Here is a 20,890-nt window from a genome sequence, read left to right on the forward strand (position 1 = left end):
ATTTGTGCAAAATCAATATCTTATTCCTTGGCCTTTATCATGTGGAGTTCAGCTAAGGACGGGAGTAAACAGATGGTTATATTGTTTGCTAAATCTACCGGCTGTAGTGTGAACATGTCTTTGCTGCATGCTGAGCTAAAACGCTTCCCTCCACAAAGCACCAGTGATGCTGAAAAGAGCGGTGGCAGAGATGTCTGGATTAGTGTGCATGTACGTCTTTATATATCCCAGTTGACTACAAGCTGTTAGTAAAATCAGCAGAACATTTTAGTGTTGAAAAAATATGCTTTATACACTGTACACATGTATAGTGTTTGCGAGAATACATTCATGTATTCGTATCGACCGTTTATCAGTGCAAATAACTTTTTTTTGTTTTTTAAAACTTCTCTACTGGATAGCTCATCCAAACGAACATTGGAAACAAAATATACAGCACCTTTGTCTAATAGGAAACAGAGCTCTGGCACGTGTAATAAAATATAAAAACACTCGCACAATCACAAGCTACCCTCCTACAGTTTGGCAACAAATCATAAGACCTTTGCCTCCCGACGATAAAGAGCTTAACAGTAATGCCGACTGATTATCAATATCAATGCCATGATACTGTACAGTGGTGCAATAATACTGCACATAAATGTATGAAACACTTTCTGATAGAAAAATATTCATCTATAATGCAACAAACTTTGCATTGGAACAAAAAATAGTCTATAAACACTGAAAGATAAGTGTGGTACAACGGTCAATATAAAGAATAAATAACTTATAAACAAGTGCAACAACAAAAACATTTTTTTTGTAATATTGCCTTCACTGGACAAGACATCCATTTTTACATTCTGGCTCATCAACACGGCCTCCCTTTACATTAGCTTTACAAGGTTATTCGCCGTCCTTGAGCGTCTTTAAGATGTCAAGCGGCGTCGTTCTCCTCACAGTCGTCTGCTGCCTCCGTGTGGACAGTATTTTTAAAACTCCTGGATGCCTCCCCCGTGCCTAACTGATCTTTCGCAGCAGTTTCTCGTCTATGAGTTCAAACTGCACGCTGACGGACATTTCGGCGACGAACTGGTCGCAGCCCTCCTTGGTCACCTGCTTGCAGTATCGCAGGTCGATATGACAAATGCTCCCGCAGCGCTTGAAATAGGTCAGCGACTGGTCTGTGACCCTGTTACAGACTGCAGGGGAGAAACTGGGTTAGAAGGAAATAAACAAATGGGGCGTAACGGGTCACCTGTGCTGACATAGAGTGCACACGCATGGATTAATCTGTCCTTTAAATCCAAAAAAAAAAAAAAAAGGCTCTTTGTGGCGAGCAGCAGTGTTTTGGGAAAACGTGCTGCCACTTGCACCAAAGAGCTTAAACACATTTTTCTTTCAGCTGTCTCCGTAATGACCCATTGAGTCATTGTTTTTAACATTTAATGGTCCTTCAGGGAGACAAGTGTAAGATGTAATCAATTTGAGGTTTTCTGCACTTTGATATATGCAATAAAATGAATTTTGATGTTACTCCTCAGCTGAACAAATTACAGCCTCCAGATTAAATTAATACCTTAACAGTTTCAACACCATAACCTTCATGAAGGCATGACTCGTGCTTTTATTAGACTGCGGCAGTGTCACGAAGATGTGCAAAATAAATAAACTAGCACACTTGACCACTTGAAAATGAAAGTGTTCAGATGTCTTTCATACAGGCTCTTGGAGGCTTTATTTAAACATTTCTTGTTGGAAATTCAACACCGAAATTGACGAAAAGGTACATCTTCAGGTCGCCCCAAATAAATTTCCAACCTGTACAGTCATGATGCGAAACCTGCTACTGTGTGGAAGATGAGAAAGAGTAAATCAGTGTAAAGACTAAGCAGGAGAATGCTCTGCAGGGGGTCAATTTGGTAAAAAAGTGCAAAGATGCCAGTGTAGCTCTGTAACGAAAAACAAATATTTACATCTACACATGGCATTGGTGTGCTGTATACATTCATTGGAACTGTAGTCCAGAGTCTAGTTCAATGTGTGCGTCTGACGAATCATTGCGCATCATTCAGGCACAAGTCAAATAGAGGCAGACTTACGGCCTACAAAGACAGACTCGTACCTGACAGGTTGATGTCAGTGAGCGAGTCTCTGGTGGTCGTCCCTGCCGCGGTCAGGATGTTGACGGACTGGTCGGTGACGTGGTTGCAGTAGCTGAGGTCCAGCTTGGACAACAGCGGCATGTAGCGGATGATGAGGTGCAGGGACGTGTCCGTGATGTCCAGCCCTGCCAGACGCAAGTCCTCCACGTTGCGGAGCTTACTCCTGTTGTCTAACTGACCTAGGGTGAGAGAAATGAAGAGAGGGACGATTTGTTTATGGTCAGTAAATCCCACACAAAGACTAAAACCAGTGAATTAATTCTACAAACAAGTGTTTTTCCTGAGAATTCAAATCCTGCTAAACTGTGGCATATTCCTCTGTAGAATAGAGCTTCACTGAACAACATTAAAGACACATCATTGAATATTTTTTAGTATTAACTAGCTCTATACTGTGGAAAAATCCATCTCTTTAAAACCTACTGATTAGTACCCCACTTCAAAAGAAAACACAATGTGAACTCCTCTCATTATTTTCCTATTATTCCATGGTCAGACTAACTCATTCAACCACTAAGTCTCCTTTTTTCCTGACAGTTTAGACAGAGGACATGCTGGTACCTGGCCTATTATCTGTAGGAGGTGACAGCAGGTCCCTCATCTGTGCATCTTTCAGCCCCTCGACCCACTGAACGTCCAGAGTCCGCAGCAGAGGACAGCTGGAGGTGCACAGAGCGGAGACGGCCACCCAGGAGCATCCCGACAGAAGCAGCACGCGCAGACCTGCGAGGACACACAGAACCTCATGGTAGGCACTTTTTTAAAGACACAACACAGCATTCTCTGGCGCTCTGCTTTGCGTAGACACAAGGGGCCACGTGGTAAGATGAATATACCGCAGATTTGTCTCATTACGATGAAGAAATGTGGCCTATTGTTTAGTTTTTCTCCAGAGTTTGAGTTAATCTAAGGTCACAAACAAAACCAACGCACATCCAAAGAAGAGATTTGTGAGCAACAAAGAAAAACATGTAAAAGACAACCTTCTAAATTCAAAGTGCTCTGGGGATACAATTACAGTGGAGCCATATGGGAGCAAGTGAATGATTCATATTCAGAAAATTCCACAAAGACAATTCTCTTTTAATAATCCTTCAAAAACAGAACACGCAACAAAACCCACAAAGGGTCATGGGGAGAAATTTTTTTGAACTTCTTTTATGTTCCCCTCACAAACAGTGTTGCATTCCCTTTAATCCACAGAGAAAGGCTGAGCTGTACTATGATACGGTGTTATGTATTATGAACCACAGCAGCTAGAAAGATAACTAGAAGAGCTACTGCACCGAGCTCTCCAAACAGCCTCCACAGAGGCTGATTGAGACCAGCTGTAGCTGTGATTGAATGTTCTCCCGTTGTAAGATCATGTCTGTGACACATTAGTTTATAATGGGTGAGACACAAGCTATAGGCAGTGATTGCACTGTATTGAAGTCAAAATATGCTTGAAATCGTGCAATAAATTGGTCACATCTATCACAGAAGAACCATGTCTTCAAGTAGTTACAGTACAGCCAGACAGAGCAACCGCAGTGGTGTGACTCGCAGCCTGAATGCAGTCTCAGTTGTGGCTTTTGAAAGGAATGGTCAAAATATTCTGAAGAGCTGGAAACCTAATGGGACGTATCGAAAGTTATTTAGAGGAAAAAAATCCTACTGTGACCGTTTGGGGGCTCAGTGTTATTCAGTTTTGTAGTCTTCATTAATATGGTCGGTGAATGAAAAATGAAATTTTTTATTTGAGATAATGTCTATAATGGGCAATCCAAAATGTTGGAACCTCAAACTTGAATATTTAAGGAAGTGAAAGTGAGGTTTTGGCTTTAGTGCAGCAGCAACCACAGCCTCCCAGGCACTGTTCAGAGAGGTGTGCCATTTTCCTTCACTATACATCTCACGTTTAGGAAAAATCCCATAAGTTCTCAACAGGGTTTAGGTCAGGTGAAGAATGTGTCATTATTCTTTCATCTTTAAGGCCTTTACTGGCTAGCCACGCAGTGGAGTACGTTGCTGCATGAGATGGAGCATTGTCCTGCATAAAAATCACGGTTTTCTTGAAAGATGCAGACTTTTTCCTGTACCACTGTGAGAAGAAAGTGTCTTCTTCTCCCAAACTGGCAGTAGGTTTGGGAGTTGAGTTTGAGTCAAGTTAGGTTCAACCCGAAAAAGTTTCCGTCAAGCTCATCTTTAATAATTCCAGCCCATACCAGTCCCCCACCGCCACCTTGTCAGAGTGGAGTCCTATGCCCACTGCTGATCCAGCCACGGGCCCATCCATCCATCCATCCATCTGGTCCATCAAGAGTCACTCTCATCTCATCACTCCATAAAACCTATGACATATGAATATGACAGCACTGGAGACCATTGGGTTTCTGGTAGCTTCACGTTTGATTCTTCTCAAATCTCTGCCAGTTGATTTGTGTCTTTTTCTCTCAACGCGTTTCTTGCTTCCCTTTTGGCTATTTGCAACTAAACGTTTGATGGTTCTGTGCTCACGTCCTGATATCTTGGCAATTTCAAGAGTGCTGCATCCCTCTGAAAGATATTTTACAGTTTTTGACTTCTCAGAGTCTGTCAGATCTCTTTTCTGGCCCATTTTCCCTGAGGAAAAGAAGCTGCCCAATAATCGTGCACACTTGATATGAGGGTGTTATTACACAAATGCACATCACCTAGTAGGTTTAAATCCAATAGACATTCAAGTTTATTCAGCTTGGAGTTGGAAAGTATACACAGAAATGACGATATGGTCGAAATACTCACTTGCCTAATAATTGTGCACACGGTGTAAGTTAAAGGTGTCTCTACAATAAACCTGTCGAATGTGTTCACAGCTCAATATGTTCAAGATAAGTTATCATAACAAAAATTATGCAGACAGATTAACTAAATATTAAATGATGTCTCTAAAAGGCCTCCAGAGGTCCCTCTTTACTGTACTTAATGTTGTGTGTTAAATTTCCTGATAATTAACACATAAATAAACCAAACAGTCAACAATACTAGTCAAACTTCCCTATAAAAATACACCTTGTCTTATTTCTATCACTGTTTCATACAAAAACAAACCAAACAAGATTCTGTTGAGTGAATTTATTTACCTGGGAGTCTGTTGATGAGCCAGCTGAGCTGTTTCTTGGAAATGTTGGTCCAGCTGAGGTCCAGAGCTACTGGCTGTCTCCGGATGATGCCGCTCAGCATGAGGGGTGTGATGGACTTGCAACGGTTGAGATTGATGTGCTTCCAAAGCCTCTTGTCACAGCACCTGGTGAGAGAGACGCCGCAGATAGTTTCATAGGAACGCTGCGTGATGAAGTGTGGAGGACACGTCTTCAACTCCACAGTACATTTTGTACTCACCATCTGTTCCAGGTCCTGCAGACACGCATGCAGACACAGAGATCTCTGTGAGTGAGGTGGCTGAATACTGTCATCCACGTCTCTCGTCGCATCACGTGCGCCTCGCCGTCGCTCAGGGGTAGTCTGTCAGGCGGGGGGCTGATGGGAGGGGGTCGGATCACGTGGCGCTCCATTTGGATGCATTTTGGTGGCGACCGGCACGGGAGCGGTCGCGGGCATATCGGTGTGATCGGCGTGGTTCTGGTCCAGCCGATGGCCGAGTAACCGTGCGGCGTTCCGTTCACCTCCCGTCCCCGATGCTGCAGCCAGTCTCCCAGATCGCTGCTGCCGTTGTTTAGAGGCCATCGTGGCTTCTGGTCTTCTACTTCGTTCTCTGGCTCAGTTTTTACTGGCCTGTGATTCTGATTGGCCAAGCTGTCCTCGGTTTTCAGCGGTTGTCTGTTTTGACCGACAACACCTTCCTCTATTTTAAGGGCTCTACGGCTCTGATTAGTGGTCGAGTCCTCTGATTTTAGTGGTTTGCGGTTCTGATTGGTCACACAGTCTTCGTTTTTCAGCGGTCGGCGATTGTGATTGGTTGAGCTGTCTTCTGTCTTTACTGAACAGTGTTTCTGGTTACTCAGACAGTCTTCTGTCTTGGGAATCTCTGGGTTAAAGTCTTTGCTCACCTCTTTGTTGGGAAGACGTTTACGCTGATGGCGAGCTTTAAGCTGAGCAGAGATCCTCTCCTGAGCTTCACCCGGCTCACTGCTCGGCCCAGCCCTGGGAGAGTTGGCGGAGGACTGGTCACCTTCTCTGATGATGGATGTTCTCAGCAGGGGACTTAATAAGACCTTTGCTTTGTCCTCTGCAGTGCCGTCGCTCTCTTTTGTCACCGCGTCCTCTTCCTCTTCTTCTTGGTCATTGTCATCATACTCACTTCTCTCTTTCAAATGCATCCTCTCCAAGGACAACCCGTCGTCTTCATGATCCTCCGGTTCATCTTCTTCATCACAGGGATCGTTCTCCGTCTTGATTTGCCGCAACAGCTTTGAAGTAAATGGATCATCTGGTTTTGAAAGCTTCTTCTAAGAAAGAAAAGGCGGAACGTAATTATTTTCCAAAGCGGTCACAGTCAGTCAGTTTACCAGTGAAATTCATTTATATTGTATTTTCAAGAACATTTAGGGGGCACAAAATGAATGGCTACACTTCAAATACAGTGAAGTTGTTTAATAAAAAATAAAGACAAGCAACATTTACAAATTAATCTAACAAATCCTCTGTGACTCTGTCTTCATATCAAGTCTCACCTCAAAGTCTGAGGAAGTTCAATTTCCATTCTGGGTTTATCTTCCCCCTTTGTAATATTCACACTTAACACAGTATTTTGCATATATTAAAGTCTGTCTTTGGGTTGAAAGTGTTCAAACTGTGATGAAAACACAGAAGACACTGCTCAGAATACAGAACAGATTATGAACTAGATTATGAACAATGTTGCAGAGGATAAAACTCTCACCTTCTTTTTCACAACGACAGGTTCGTCATTGGTTTCAAAAAGTTTCCTCTTTTTCCTTAGAGGATTGTCCTCGAGTCTTGGTCGGGGCAAAGCCTCCAGAGACAGCAAGGGGGGCCGTTTCTTTAGAGGCTCCTCGTCGTTCCTCTTGGGTATTACTTCTCGCTCTGCCTTTCTCTTCACGGCAGACGCGGCGGTCAGGGCAGGAACGGCCGGCGTAGCCACCAAGGGAGGGTCGGGCTCCTCCTTTGAATCCCGGTTTAACCGCGGTTCTTTCAGCAGCGAGCCGGGAAGGTTTGACGCGTACTTAAACCCTGGCCCCCTTTTTTGCTTTGAGGCCAAAAGGTTAGAAAAAAAAGAGAGCACAACTTTATTTCTCTTGTTCTGCGATCCTCAGATAAACTCAGCTGTTCAGTGAACGCATTCAGACGCATGCAGAACAAAGCCCATACTGATGCTTACTTTCCCTGTTTTCCCGGCATGGTTACACTTTGGGCATTCCCAGCAGTTTGGCAACTCATCATTGACAACTCCACTGGAATCTTTAACCTGAACAAATAAAAAAACACATAGAGACTATTACACTACACGCTATGGCAGGAACCAAACAACAGACTAATCCGTTTAGGAGCACAGCTTACGGTGACAATAGTCGACGCAAATTGATCTTGAAGAACTTACCTTGAGACAATTGGGATGGACAATCTCATTGCAGATGGAGCACTCCATAAGCATAAGGTTAAACTTCTCCTCTTCATCCTCCACTGTGTCCTCCTTCCCTGCCTCTCCACAGACAAGACACACCGCCGTGTGGGGCAGGACAGGCTGAAGAAAAAAAAAAAGAAAGGGGGGGGGGGGGAGGGAAGAAGGTAAGGCTCCTCATTAAGTCACTGCCCTGTTTAAGATCCATTATTCTTGGTCACGCATACGATTGACAAACGTTAACCCACGCTTCTCCACAGTTCCGCCAGTTGCAATATCCCCTTTGAAGCGAGGTCATTAAGTGCAGCGTTGTGTCTATTCTACCTGTGTCTAAACACATGAGGGGCATTTCAGTGCAATGGCTTGTAACTGAACTTAGACACCAAAAAATCAAAAAGCCCAATCCGACTGATGTAACGCTGAAGCAACAAGAAGCTTCAGTATCTGTGGATTCAGTTCTGGTCCCACGTTGAGCATCAAGAAAATGGTCTATTCATAATAAAACAAGGCATATTTTTGTTTTGATCGCTCTTCGTCTGAAATCCTTGCAGTTCATAGTCTGGTTTTGATTTATCACATTCACTACTGTGCGAATTCAGTAGGTCACAAACATAAGAAGATTTTGTTGCTTTGTTGTTGTTCACAGTCAACTTGAAAATAAGGTAGCTACACCAACCAGCAGGTCAACAGCAGACCACGATGGACTGTGGGATATCTCTGACTACTGACACCTGTATTAGAGAACATCAAGGGTGGGGATTATTTAAAACTGAGACTGCTGCTAAAGAACTCAAGACCACGAGTGTGAGACATGAGGGCGAATGCGAGGACACCCTCATTATCTTTAGCAGTCGAACATTAATTAAACTGCAGAAGCAATGAAACCCAGCCGCGCTGCGTGTCTCTGTCCGTGGTGCTGAAAATATTCAAACGCAACTGTCCACTCCTACTTCAGCTACAGCCAACACTCCTACGGCTGCTACCTCTTACTTGTATTCCACTACAAAAAAAATAATAATAAAAGAACTGTTCACAGTTTCTAAAACAACCACGTGTAACACCCTCACAATTATTTCTATTGCCCCTAGCAACCATGTTGAACACGCTGGCAACTATTTCACAACATCGTGTTCACTCTCCCAAAATTGAAGTATTCAAAATGAAAGAGGTGACACCACCTATTAGGAAAACATTAAAGGAATAGAGATTGTAGGAAGATGGACACCACACTCATGTCTGTATGCAAAAAAAAAAAGCTACCTTGACTGTGCAAAACGTAAACAAAGTGCATCTAAAGTGCACCAACTGATGCGTTATTAGTTACTGAACTATTTCTTAGCCAGGTGTAGTCACTTCTTGCACGGTAACCTTATGCTGATTTCAAGGCACCAGAAAATTATTGTAAATCATTTCATTATAATAATGTAAAACAATGTTAATTTAAATTTCAGAAATGTGTTTTTTCTTTAGCTTTGGGTAGAGTCAGGGGCTGTTTCCACCTGTTTTGAGTCTTCATGCTAAGCTAAGCTAATCGCCTGCTCGATAACTATGTTCTTATCTAACTCTCGGTAAAGAAAAACAAAAAACAAATAGCAATGCTTTCTCAAAATCCATTCCTTTAAAATCATGTACAGTGTGCATCACTCGGAACATTTTGTACTTACAGCAATGCACTGCCTCATGATGCAGGACTGCTTCATTCGCCCCGGCCCGCCAAACTTCTTCATGTCTTTGCAAAAGTGGCACTCTCCACACTCCGTCCGCAGACACGCCTCGCACTTTCGACAGCGCGTCCTTCTCCTCCTGGCACCAGATGTTCCCCGGCTGGCCGACAGCTTGACTGCTGATGCAGGAGATGCTGCCATCTTAGGTTTCGGCCGGTTGGGAGGCCGGGGCTAAAAAGGATGAAGAAGATACAGTGTCACGTAACTGAAGCCGTAAGCCAACAAATGTTTCAGAAGTAAAGCATTTAAAGGTCAAATGAATTCGTTTGATGACAAAGGATGAATGTGTCAAGCTTTAAAATATTTCTCATTGTTATCTGGCTACATAATCAGCATGCAACTATAAACAGTAGACAAATATAAATGTAGTAGGTGTGCAAACTTTTATTCCAGATGTCAATGCAGGAAGCTTGCGTCTTTAGCATGATTTGCAGATGTTTACACGCCACTGTACATGTAATCTAATGTTCTGAATTACATGCATTTCATTTAATAATAGCGCTATGGCCCGTTAGTAAGCACTTACAATCAGGTTATGTAATAACAATATTCAGCCGGGGTCAGTGTTATGGTGGTGTTACGCTGTACTGCCTGATCCTTTCTTTCCTCTTCCCACCTCTGGGCCAATAGTTCCACACACAGACAAATACAGAGAGGGGGGAAAGAAAAAAAAAAAAAAAACACCTGCCTTTGTATGCACACACATACCATACGTAACCACGCAACGCAGCCGTGATCAAAAATGTGCCGTGAATAAACACATTATTCATGGCTGTTAAGGCACAAGGGAAAACAAATACATCAAAAATGTCCCCGGAGGCATCCTCCAAATTTAGCACCTCACTTGCTTGCATGTTTCTACTTCAAAGAGAAGCTGCACTTATGACTACATTTCACACATGGATATCTAGGACCCATTACTCTGTGTTGCTGGGCGCTCAGACTGATTTAGAACAGTACACATTATTAAATGTGCTCTACTTAATAGAAGTGGGCAATGGAGATGAGATGCCTTTGATCAGCATCATTACTGTTCTCGTGTTATATATTCCGCTCCTTCTCGGGCGCAGAACAAAACCACAACAGTGTATTTTTAACATGAAAACCACATGTCAAAATGCCGCCAACCACGCCGCGTGAGGAAATAAGCAGCAGCGTGTGAGAGGAAAAAAAAAATAAGAACAAGGAGTGCAAAACACTGCAGCTCTTGGAAAATGAACATCGGATTTCTTTAGTTACATCGGCAGTGCAGATTTTCCTGGTGTCAGCATAGCAACAGCCACGTCCCATTCCCTAACAGAACAGTCTATGACACACAGACTTGTAACCAATAAGAACTGTAATGAGACCCTCTAACAGGAAAAAGTAAGCAGGCTCAATCTTTGGCATATTACAATAATTTATTCTAACAATAGCTGCCGAATGGACTGACACAAGCAGTGAGATATGTGGTTACTAGACAGGATTAGAGTGAGATATTAGGGGGGTAGGGCTTGTGCAGTCTGCGCTGGACTGTTCTGGGGGTATTCATGAGGATTATCTAGAGGAGGAACACTGAAACGAGACCAGCAAAATAAAACCAGTCATGTAGCTAACGCGCTGTGATCTGAAGCCCAGCTTCTGCTAAATAAGTGTTAGACAACAGGACGGAGTCATGATTGATCTGCTGATGTCAGATCACATTAAACAACAGGCAGCCAGACACTGCAGTGTATGCTGCCTTTATTAACGTCTGTTTACACATGTAACGTGACCTGAGTGAGTGTTTTTTTTTTTGCAATGATATCTATAACAATATGTCACCAGTAGCAGGTAAGTCTGCTGAGAGAGAGTAGTACATCTTCTTTTATACAACATATAGAATACACATTTGTCCCTCTGTACAGTAATAAGGAGAGTACAGCCAGTCATTACTTGGCACTTGAGAGCTTGTTAGGCTGGGAAACATAATGAGAAGCTGAGCCTTACGTTCATTGACACGGCCCTGAGCTACTTATCGTCACATTAAAACACACATTGAGAAGAGCGCGTGTTGTGCACAGGCGGCAGAAGCAATATGACGTGTTAATCTTATCAAAACAGAAAGGTGAAATTCACGCAGCGATGCATAAAAACACCGCTGTGCGCCGCGTCCACGCCGGTATAAATAGAGCGCTGTCACATTGTAACGGCATGATCGTTGTGACCAAGATTAACGATTTCTCTTCACGTGGACACAACAGACTTGTTGTGTTCAACGGCAACTCTAATAAAAGCTCTAGTGGGTCAAGCTGTGAGGACTGTGGGTCGACAGCCTGCAGCGAATTAGAAATACAAAGTATGCCGAGCATGCTTTGAAGAAGGAATTAGCAGATGAATTCACAAGTTGTTCAGATTGATGCTGAGCTGACTTTGAAGCTACACTTTCTGCTATCTTAACAGTTATTCAGTCTGCTCTGGATCCTCCTTATTAGCCCTGAGATTAGCGAATTTCAGTGGCGTTCAAACAGTTAAAGCTTTGACTCAAGGAACAGGTGCATTAAGATGACTGGAATAAAATGATATTTGGCAGTGGGGCAAGATGGACTCATTCATCTGCAGTCAGCGTTTTTTAAATCCAAATGCAGCCACAGACTTAAGGGGGTGTGGTGCAGAGTCAAGCGTGCAGAGGGAGAAATGATGAATTACCAAAACACAATTCTTTCTCTGTAAGCAACTTGGATGCATTTGACCTTTATATCAAACAGTATTGAGAAAATGTGTGTCATATTTGCTGGCACAATGACCTTTTTACTGTTACACATATTCTAACCTGCATTTGCGACTTTTACAATCACATCATGAAAGATTTATCTCCTGCATCCTGAGACAACCAATAGTAACCCCCCCAGTGTCTAGGCATAAATAAACACTGCAGGAATAAGCTGTTAAGAACACAAGCATTCACACACAAACAGCAAACCGATATATATAAAAAAAAAAAGGTACAAATCAAAGCCCAAGCAGAGGAGATACACTGAATCAATGCTTTTGTCTCCAGGTAGCTCCATTTCCTCACTGCCCTGTGATGCTGCACACAGTCTCTTGTCTGACACAAACATTCCTCTGGCGGCCTCGCTATGCCTGCCTGCAGGGCTTTGGTGTGCTAACCTGCTCAGAGTCTGAGTCGTAGTCCTCATCATCAGCGCTCAACGACATGGCCATGGCTGGTTTTCAGACACCGTCCAGCTCACAGCAAACTGACATGGCTGCAGTCCCCTCCTCCTCCTCCTCTTTCTACTCCTGCTACTGCTGTCAGGCCTACAGCCCTCCCTCCCGCTCCAAAGCTTCCACAATACCACAAGCAGATGTAGGAAACACATACAAGCCCGCCTCATTAATATGGACTGACTCCCTGAAAAAGAGGAGGGGCCCCGGGTAGCGCGGAGCCAATGGGTGCCGACAGATCATCAGAATATGTACCGGGGGGGAGTCTTCCTCCGTCCAATGAGGAGAGGAGATACAGAAAATGTGTTATCATATTCATGATGAGTATCACAGGGAGAGGAGAGAAGGCTCTGAACAGCCAATAGAGCCAGATGGCATCTCATTACAAAAGGCAAACACAAAGAGGCCCCACGACCAGCAGCTGGCCTTTGAAGGGACTGGTGGGGGTGACCCACGGGGTTCACTAGACTAGCCGAGACTTCACTTTCATGCATTCATGTAGAGCACATCTCACGCTTAAAGCCTCCTGTTGCGGATTCTCTGTCTGTTATACGGGTCACATGTTTGTTTGACGATTGCTAACAGTAAATTAAACACGCAGATTAAATAAAGGTGAAAAGACTCCCGATGTATGTGGCACACACAAAGTACACAGTCCATAATATGAGCACAGTGAAACTGGTATAGAGGGAAATGGAGGAGGTGAAGTATATGGTGAATGTAAAAGCTTTCAGTCTGACCCTCTTACGGCCCCCTGCCGAGCTCAAGGCAAGAGGAAACCAAATGACACAGACATCAAAGGCGCTTGGAGCATGCCAGTGTTCACAACTATTTTGCAGTCTTCGTAATTTCACATGCGCCGTATCAAAGGGTAGATTTTGCGCAGTATGACCGACATCCAAAAGGCTCGTGCACTAAAAATGTGGCACGTGAAAGATGAGCATCTGCACCGATTGACATTTCTGAATGATAAATTCCTTCTTTCTGAGGAGCCGAGGGACAAATAGTAAATATTCATATCGGTTGATGTCAAATTTGATTCCAGTGTGAGCCCCGAGCCTACGGCAAAATTAAAAAAAATTGGTGAGGTCTGTGTCTGGACTGAGGGCTGAATCATTATTTCTCTTAATAGTAAACAACATTTTCATCGGTCAATCAGATTGCATGTGTGCTAATGACAAACGAAATACAATACGTAGCAAAAATGTGCACGTAGAGGAGCAAGAATATATCATTAAAAGAACTCATTATTCACTTCGCTGGGCAATACTGCAGCCTGTTAAGTCAGAATTATGCAAATAAGTACATCTAATGCTCCGGGGAAGGAGAGCAGTGAGAAAAAGCTCTGCACTTGAAAGGTAATGACAAGAAAATGTCAAGTGTAAGTTTAAACAATTCAAGATATGGAGTGGACACGGACCTTTTCATTAAAAATACAGATCAGACAAATAAACTGGGTCAAGCTGGCTGGGTTTCAGATTTTGCTAATCTTATTTAATCTAATCTAATACTAATAACTATAATAAATAATAAAAATATAATGAATATGAACTCACAAAAAAGTCCATCTCCTTAATATGTGCATGTCCAATCAAATAAAAATAAAAACTTTACTGTGTTTTGACATCACACAGTAAATTTCACTAATCAAGCAACAGGTATAAACTCTATGACTGTGCACACATTAATTAAGTTGATAAGTAAAAATCATGCGGCAGATTGAATATTCTTACCTTTATTGTTTTCTTAGGCCAGCACACCACAGGAACTCCAGTGATTGCTAACTTAGGGTCGTCATCAGCATGTTCTTTTAAGACCACCTAGACAGCCACGGAGGACGACAAAAAGCAAAACCTTGTTGAGTCTATGTACGCGCAACAAACTTGCATCTTCTTCATCTTTTTTTGTTTTTCTTACCTTCATGTCCTCCAGCAGGGCTTGTGGGTTCTCAATCCCCACCGGGACACATTTCTTATTTTCCGGGAGTGACTCGAGCTTCTCGATCAGCCTCCTGAGCCCGCTAAGTTCAAACTCCGTCAAATGAGTCCATTTGCTCTGAGACTCCGAGGCCGGGGAGTCGGAGGGCGTTTTGGGAAAATCTAAAGAGGTGCAGCCAGGGTTGCAGCTGTCCTCGGAGTCGACGGATAAAACGGCTTTGAGGTGTTGGCCCTTCCCGTTGTCAGGCGAGCACGGGTCGTCCTGAGCAACTCTCTCTGGTTTTTCACCCTGGTCGTCCCTGACGTGAGTTCCACACGAGTCCTCGTTAGTGTCCTGGCTCCTGGAGTCAGAGGAGGGGCTCTCAGTCTTTACCTTTGTCTCGTAGTCTGAAAGGACAGAAGCAGGGAAACTGTAATACTACTTTTTGTAACAGTTATTTATAATATTATATGAACTGCTCCACAGTCTCTACTCCTTCAGATCTAATCTCTATGACTTACAGTAACAATATCTTAAATAATTTGACCCACATTAACATAACACAAAACGTTGCTGAACAGCCTGTTAGAGTGCTGCAGGTAAACAGTGTCCATAGACACACAAGATCACTCACCCATCGACTCTTTGCGGATCTCCTGAGAAAGGTAGGACCGTTTGGTCAGGCAGTGCAGGTATCTCTCCAGGACATACCAGCACATCTCATTGTAGAAGGGGAAACGAAATTTGGAGTGAACCTTGAAGACAGGGGCCAAAGAAATGTATTAACTAAAATAAGCTAGGTTAATAGCTGGATTTCTGCAGCAACGACATTTCTTTAATGCAACTCTGTTGGGTTAATACGAGTGTAGTTAGAGTTCTGCAGAGAAAAAACCTGATTTTTTCCATCATGTATGCGCCTTCTATCGTTCACTTTTATGTGTATTTGTATTGTGCTTCAGACAGGAAATATCTCTGACAGCAGAGTAGGGATAAATAGCCAAATCATATATTAGTCCTAACAGTATCTTGTGCTATCTTCACTAAGGAACAGAAGCAACAAACAAACACAATTCTTTAATTAAAAATAAAAATCCTACAGGAAAGAAGAAGTTACATTTTTACTAATATGTGGGTTTTGCAGTTTGGACTTTCGGCTATTTTAAAAATATATACATGTTTTCCTTTCCTTTTCTCTGCCTTAAGGTGGTGTTTAAATGTTGCTTATCCATTTAAAAATGCATTTACATTATGCACACTAATTATAGTCTACCACTCATCATCGTTGTGTCATATTGTACTATATATTTTGACCAATTGAACTCTTTGCCTTCCCACGGTCCTCAGAGGGATTCATTTATCCCACCTAGAGTTTACTGTATAGCAGTGCAGGTCAGAGCTCAGCGGACTCTTACCTTAGTCCTGTTCTCTATCTCGTGGATGGTGAGCTGCATAGGAATGTTAAAGCTGTGCAGAACGTTGCCTCCAAACACCAGTGTGTCCACAGGAGTGTATACAGCATGAATCCAGCCTTTATTGCAAAAGAAATACACGAAGGTACAAGACACGGTACAAAGAGAGGATTGATGCAAACTCGCGTAAATAAATATATTGCGTAACAGTCGGATAAAGCTGAGCCTTTTCTTTTCACTCAAGCGGCGCTAGCTAATCTATTCCCGATGGTTACTTTAAAACAACCATGCCAACACACCAGACGGGATGAAGAAGGTGTAGCCTTGCTTAAGCTCCACTCTCTGGCATCCATCAGCTCGGTCTCCCAGGAAGATGTCGCTCTGCTTGCCTGACAGGACCCAGTCCTCATACAGAGCGAGATTATGTGGGGTTGGAGGCACAAGCCAGAACACCTGAGGAGAAGAGGTGGTTTTTACTTGGTTTTGCAGAGTACGGCTTTTAGAAATATTATTGATCATTATTCTAACTTCTATTGTAAATTTTCCATGAAAGCAAATGGCTTCTAGCAAATACACCAGATCTGTTATGAGAGACTAGAATGAACTTACTTTCTGTCCCTTGAATACATGATACCAAACTGAAGTCCCCCCAAAATCGATGTGGAAGTCTGTGTAGCAGCCCTTCACACTCATCAAACAATACCTAATGAAGAAATAAGAAAATAATTCACAAGAGTCACAGAGTATAGGCAGACAGACTGATGAAAATATTGAGGAAACGCATTATGCCACCAATTAGAAGGCAGCAGTAATCACACTACCAACAACAACCCGCGGGAGAACTACAGCATAGAAAATTGTTCACGACAGGGTCTCTCTCCTCTGGAAATTAATTGAGGGATGATTCGCTCCCTGAGACACAGATGATTTGTTCATTTAGCTGGAGGTGTAAACAGAAAAAAACATAAACATTTCCAAGGACATCTTCACGCACTATTGTGCTGTGTATCCCACTGAGAGATAATGTGACAGTTTCACAAACGGCAACGAGTTTGTTTGCATTGCATCCAGACGGCCAAAATTTAGAAGAAAGCAATAAGTGCTTTTGACTGCTTCGTAATGGAATTACTTTTCTAATTTAAAATCAATTTGACATTATATTACACTCATTTAAGTATGATCACAAGAAAGGTCATACAGTTTGTACTGGATCTTGATTGAGACCACAAAAATGGCAGCTACGTATGGACTCACATGGACAACAACAAAAACAACAAATTTCAATTTTAAACTTAACTGAATTAATGAGTAATTTTGCTTGCGTAACAGAAAATGATCAACAAAGAACAAATGTTTGCTCAGTGTATTTATAATCAGATGATCGATTATTGAAAAAAGTCGACCACGATTTGTTAAAGCCCAAAGTGACATATTCTTTTTACTTAAAAATGTGTTAAACAGTTGATCAGTTTGTCAATTTATATGAATCAAACAACTGATTAATGAAGAAATGATTTTAGACTTATAATAATACATTTCTGCTGCAATAATTGACTTAAGAATACCTATTTATTGCAAAATAAGAAGAAAATAAGCCCTAAAAGTAAACATTACAAGTGTATATATGTAATTCAGTCGCAACATTTTACATCTATATGACAAAATGAGACTACCGATGACACTAAAATGAAAACTGTTGGTGCAGCCATTGGTTGAAATCAATAGAAATGTATTTTTTATTTATTAGTAGGGGGTTAGTAGAGTTTCCAATGTCAGACAATATGGGGAAACTGAGGTTAAAAGAAAAGACACCATTGGTTTTCATTTCATTTTGATTCTTGTTCAGCTGATTGGCTGAGAGGCGTCTGTGCAGTCAGACCACAGCTGTTATAAACCGTCCTCCTCTGTGGAAAGAAAAAAAAAATATCTGCTGCCTAGCAACCAGCAGGAGCACGTACAGGAGGTGACAGTGTGCAGTGCTCTGCTGCGATGGAGTGGTAGATGAGGCTCTCAAACGGGAGACGAAGAATTATTTACAGCCAATGGAGGAAGCTGACTTTTTCTCCAAGTATATTCTATATTTTTGTCTGTTACACATTTAGTCTTTTATAGCACAGTGCTTTAAGGAATAACTTCCATCAAAACAGACACACGGACATAAAGTCCTACCTTTGCACTTTAGGGTACTTCATCTCTGATATCACATTAGTGGCTTCTGTTTGACTTTGTTTCAGATCAGGAGGCCACATGTTGTCCACCCAGTCGACTTGATCCACCTGTGAGGGCGATCAAAAACTGCACGTTAAGCCACCAAGCGCAGCGTCATCGGCGTCCTTCTTGGAAAATAAGATTTAGCTTCACATCCTCCATCAAACCTTTCACGATACCATACGAGCGAGTGCCATGTTGCTTTACCACTGTCGGCCGCTTGATGAGGTTCTCCAGCTTGGTGTGGCTGAACTCCAAGCTGATGACATTGAAGAGTTTGTCCCGCTCCTCTTCTGGCGTCTCGTAGTAGCGGACGAACTGTGCCATGCTCATTTCAGAGCCTTTCTGCGTGCTCACGTCCATAACGTCCACAGACCGCCGACTGCCTGCAAGAGCCAGCCAGAACAGAAGAAGAAGGTGAAATGAACCTACCTACAAGTTCGCCTAATGACATTAGCATTTAAGACAACCTGCCTTTAAATGGGTATGTGATATGTGAGATTTACACACATGCAAGTTGAATGATTGACATGTGACAGATGCTCTCAGGAACAACTGCAGTGGCTCTTATGTACATGTTATTCACCATGTTCACCACTAGATGGAGCAACTATACCCCAAACATTTCTTTCAAGTAATACTCCTGTATTTCAATGTGGTTTTATTATTATATGTGTATATATGAGTATATGTATATGAGTATATGTGTGTGTTTACTCATTAAAGTAACAATGAGCAAAAATAAATAAATCGAATATCAAAAAACTAATTAAAAATATCACTGCAGCAAAAGACTTTGTAAATATTAACGTGATTGTTTATGTAATTTAAGCATAAAGCATGTGGATTGGACTTGTGACTTGTTTGACGATAGTAAAATAGCAGGATTGGTGCATACTTCAGTTTCTGATATGTGAGATATTTTGCAAATTTTCAATCAAACTTTCACTTTGTACAAACGTTTTCTTTAGAATTTCTGACGAAACTTGTAATTATAGTTGACAGCACAAGATTCAAAGACGTTATCTTGTGATCAGTCATGGCTATGGCACTTTGAACATATTTCTTTACAGCATTTTCCTTCCACAAACTCTGCTGTGAAAGTAAATATATAGCCACAGATCATGATCATGTGGTGTCCCGCCCTCTCACAGAATCTTTATTGAAGAGATTTGTTATCTAAAGTGTCATATAGCCTTAATTTCTGCATTAGAAGCTGAGAAAACCCGCATGTAGACACTTGCGCTGTTTTTCTTCGCTTCGGTATGAGTTTAGCAAATATATATGTTAATATGAATTTGTGGGTGTCTGTTAGTTGAGCTCTACTCACCAACTAATCCTTTAATTTCACTGACTGTGAACTCGGGATCAGGCATTCTACGCAAATATAAGAAAGGGTTACAGCAGGTTAAATTAAAAGCATGAACACAGTGCAAGATTATCTAAATATGCTTTAAAGAAATGCCGTCTCACCTGATCCCTAAGTCACCTTTCTCCTTAAAGATGAGTGGGATCCTGAGAGCCTCCCTTTGCACATATTCATAAGTGAAGTCTGCAAGACAGCGGCTGTGTGTTTTAGTCCAAACAGATTAATTGTGGTAAAGACATGCATCTTGACCATTAAAAGCACAACTGTGATAATGGGGGTTACTTTACCTTTACCCTGCATTAAGTGGACGAAGTCTGAGCTGTAGCTGTCACTGGCGAGCTTTTCCTCCACGCTGAAACCTCTGATGTTTGCAATTTCTTCCACGTCGGACAAGTCCTCGTTCTCGTCGTACATCCTCCGGCAGATGGAGCGCTGCCATAGAAAAAGAGACGACTTCCATGACAAAACTGAAACGCTCACAAATGAAAGCCCCTCTCCATCTCCCCACGCACGACCAAGTGTGTGTGTGCATGGTGTGAAACGACTGGACATTCATGTCATAACTTTCGAACTGGGGCAGGGGGTCATATTCAGGTTTCGATGGTAACAGTTACTATAGCAGCGTTCTTAAATGTGACGTCTCGGCGCCGTAGCCGTTAAACGACGCTTATAATGGGATAAAGCAGCCGTTGGTGTCATGTTTCATAATAATTGTTAAGTGCTTGCAGGGTTTCACTGATACAAATATTGATTTATGTTGCTTTATCTGACGTGGCCTTGCTGTTCCCTTGCAAATAATGTGAGAAGTTCCAAATCTGAAACGCGATATCTGTCGTTTTTCCTTCGTTGCCTCCAACTTAAACAGCTCAAGTGACTTGTCAAATATCCCAACGTTTACTATGGCACAACGTTAGCTTAGCTAACTAATTAGCTCGCTGCCACTCTCGCCCCGTAAGCTAACGTTAACACGGGCAGATGGTACACACCAGCCTGCGTCCGGATTCAGCACACGTCTCCGCGGCCTCAGCCATCGCCTCTTGTGAACGTTTTCCAGTCGCTCAGCTTCGGGAAAGCATCTTCCGTGCGCGGCGAAGTTAAAGGAGCACTTAGCACGCTTTACGGGTTCAAAACAAGGGAACCATGTTTTTGTGTGTTACGTCACCGCCAGGAACCAAAACATTGTTGGACAACGTCACGGCATGTCAGTCAGTCAGTCAGCTCCCCGACGGCTTTTATAAACAGGAACACGTTCATCACATCATGTTTGTTAGCGGAAAACAGAAGAGGAGAAAAAAAAAAGCGATTTTAATTTTAACCGCTATGACTTAATAATTCACTTCAATTGTGTTTTTTTTTTTTTAAACATA

The 20,890-nt window shown here is 42.4% G+C and overlaps 1 protein-coding gene across 3 annotated transcripts; it reads right to left on the reverse strand.

The window, feature by feature from the left end:
- Positions 1-991: 991 nt before the first annotated feature.
- On the reverse strand, positions 992-20,665 carry kdm2bb (lysine (K)-specific demethylase 2Bb). Of its 3 annotated transcripts, none has more exons than XM_084572578.1 (21): positions 20,510-20,665; positions 19,811-19,955; positions 19,628-19,706; positions 19,485-19,531; positions 18,362-18,540; positions 18,116-18,222; positions 16,556-16,649; positions 16,246-16,399; positions 15,950-16,065; positions 15,172-15,292; positions 14,538-14,944; positions 14,354-14,440; positions 9,375-9,605; positions 7,690-7,833; positions 7,471-7,557; positions 7,012-7,338; positions 5,511-6,574; positions 5,252-5,415; positions 2,709-2,870; positions 2,108-2,326; positions 992-1,184 (listed from the first exon to the last, which is right to left on the reverse strand). In XM_084572578.1, the coding sequence occupies exons 1-21, from the start codon at positions 20,552-20,554 to the stop codon at positions 1,003-1,005; spliced, it is 4,161 nt and encodes a 1,386-aa protein (XP_084428704.1). In that variant the 5' UTR covers positions 20,555-20,665; the 3' UTR covers positions 992-1,002. The 3 variants fall into 3 exon arrangements, with proteins under 3 accessions (XP_084428704.1, XP_084428703.1, XP_084428705.1); XM_084572577.1 differs by having other exon boundaries at positions 5,511-6,577; positions 20,510-20,664; XM_084572579.1 differs by having other exon boundaries at positions 1,078-1,184; positions 2,085-2,326; positions 5,511-6,577.
- Positions 20,666-20,890: the final 225 nt, after the last annotated feature.

The sequence above is a fragment of the Chelon labrosus genome (assembly GCF_963514085.1).
Source record: "Chelon labrosus genome assembly, chromosome: 22".
NCBI classification, from domain to species: domain Eukaryota; kingdom Metazoa; phylum Chordata; class Actinopteri; order Mugiliformes; family Mugilidae; genus Chelon; species Chelon labrosus.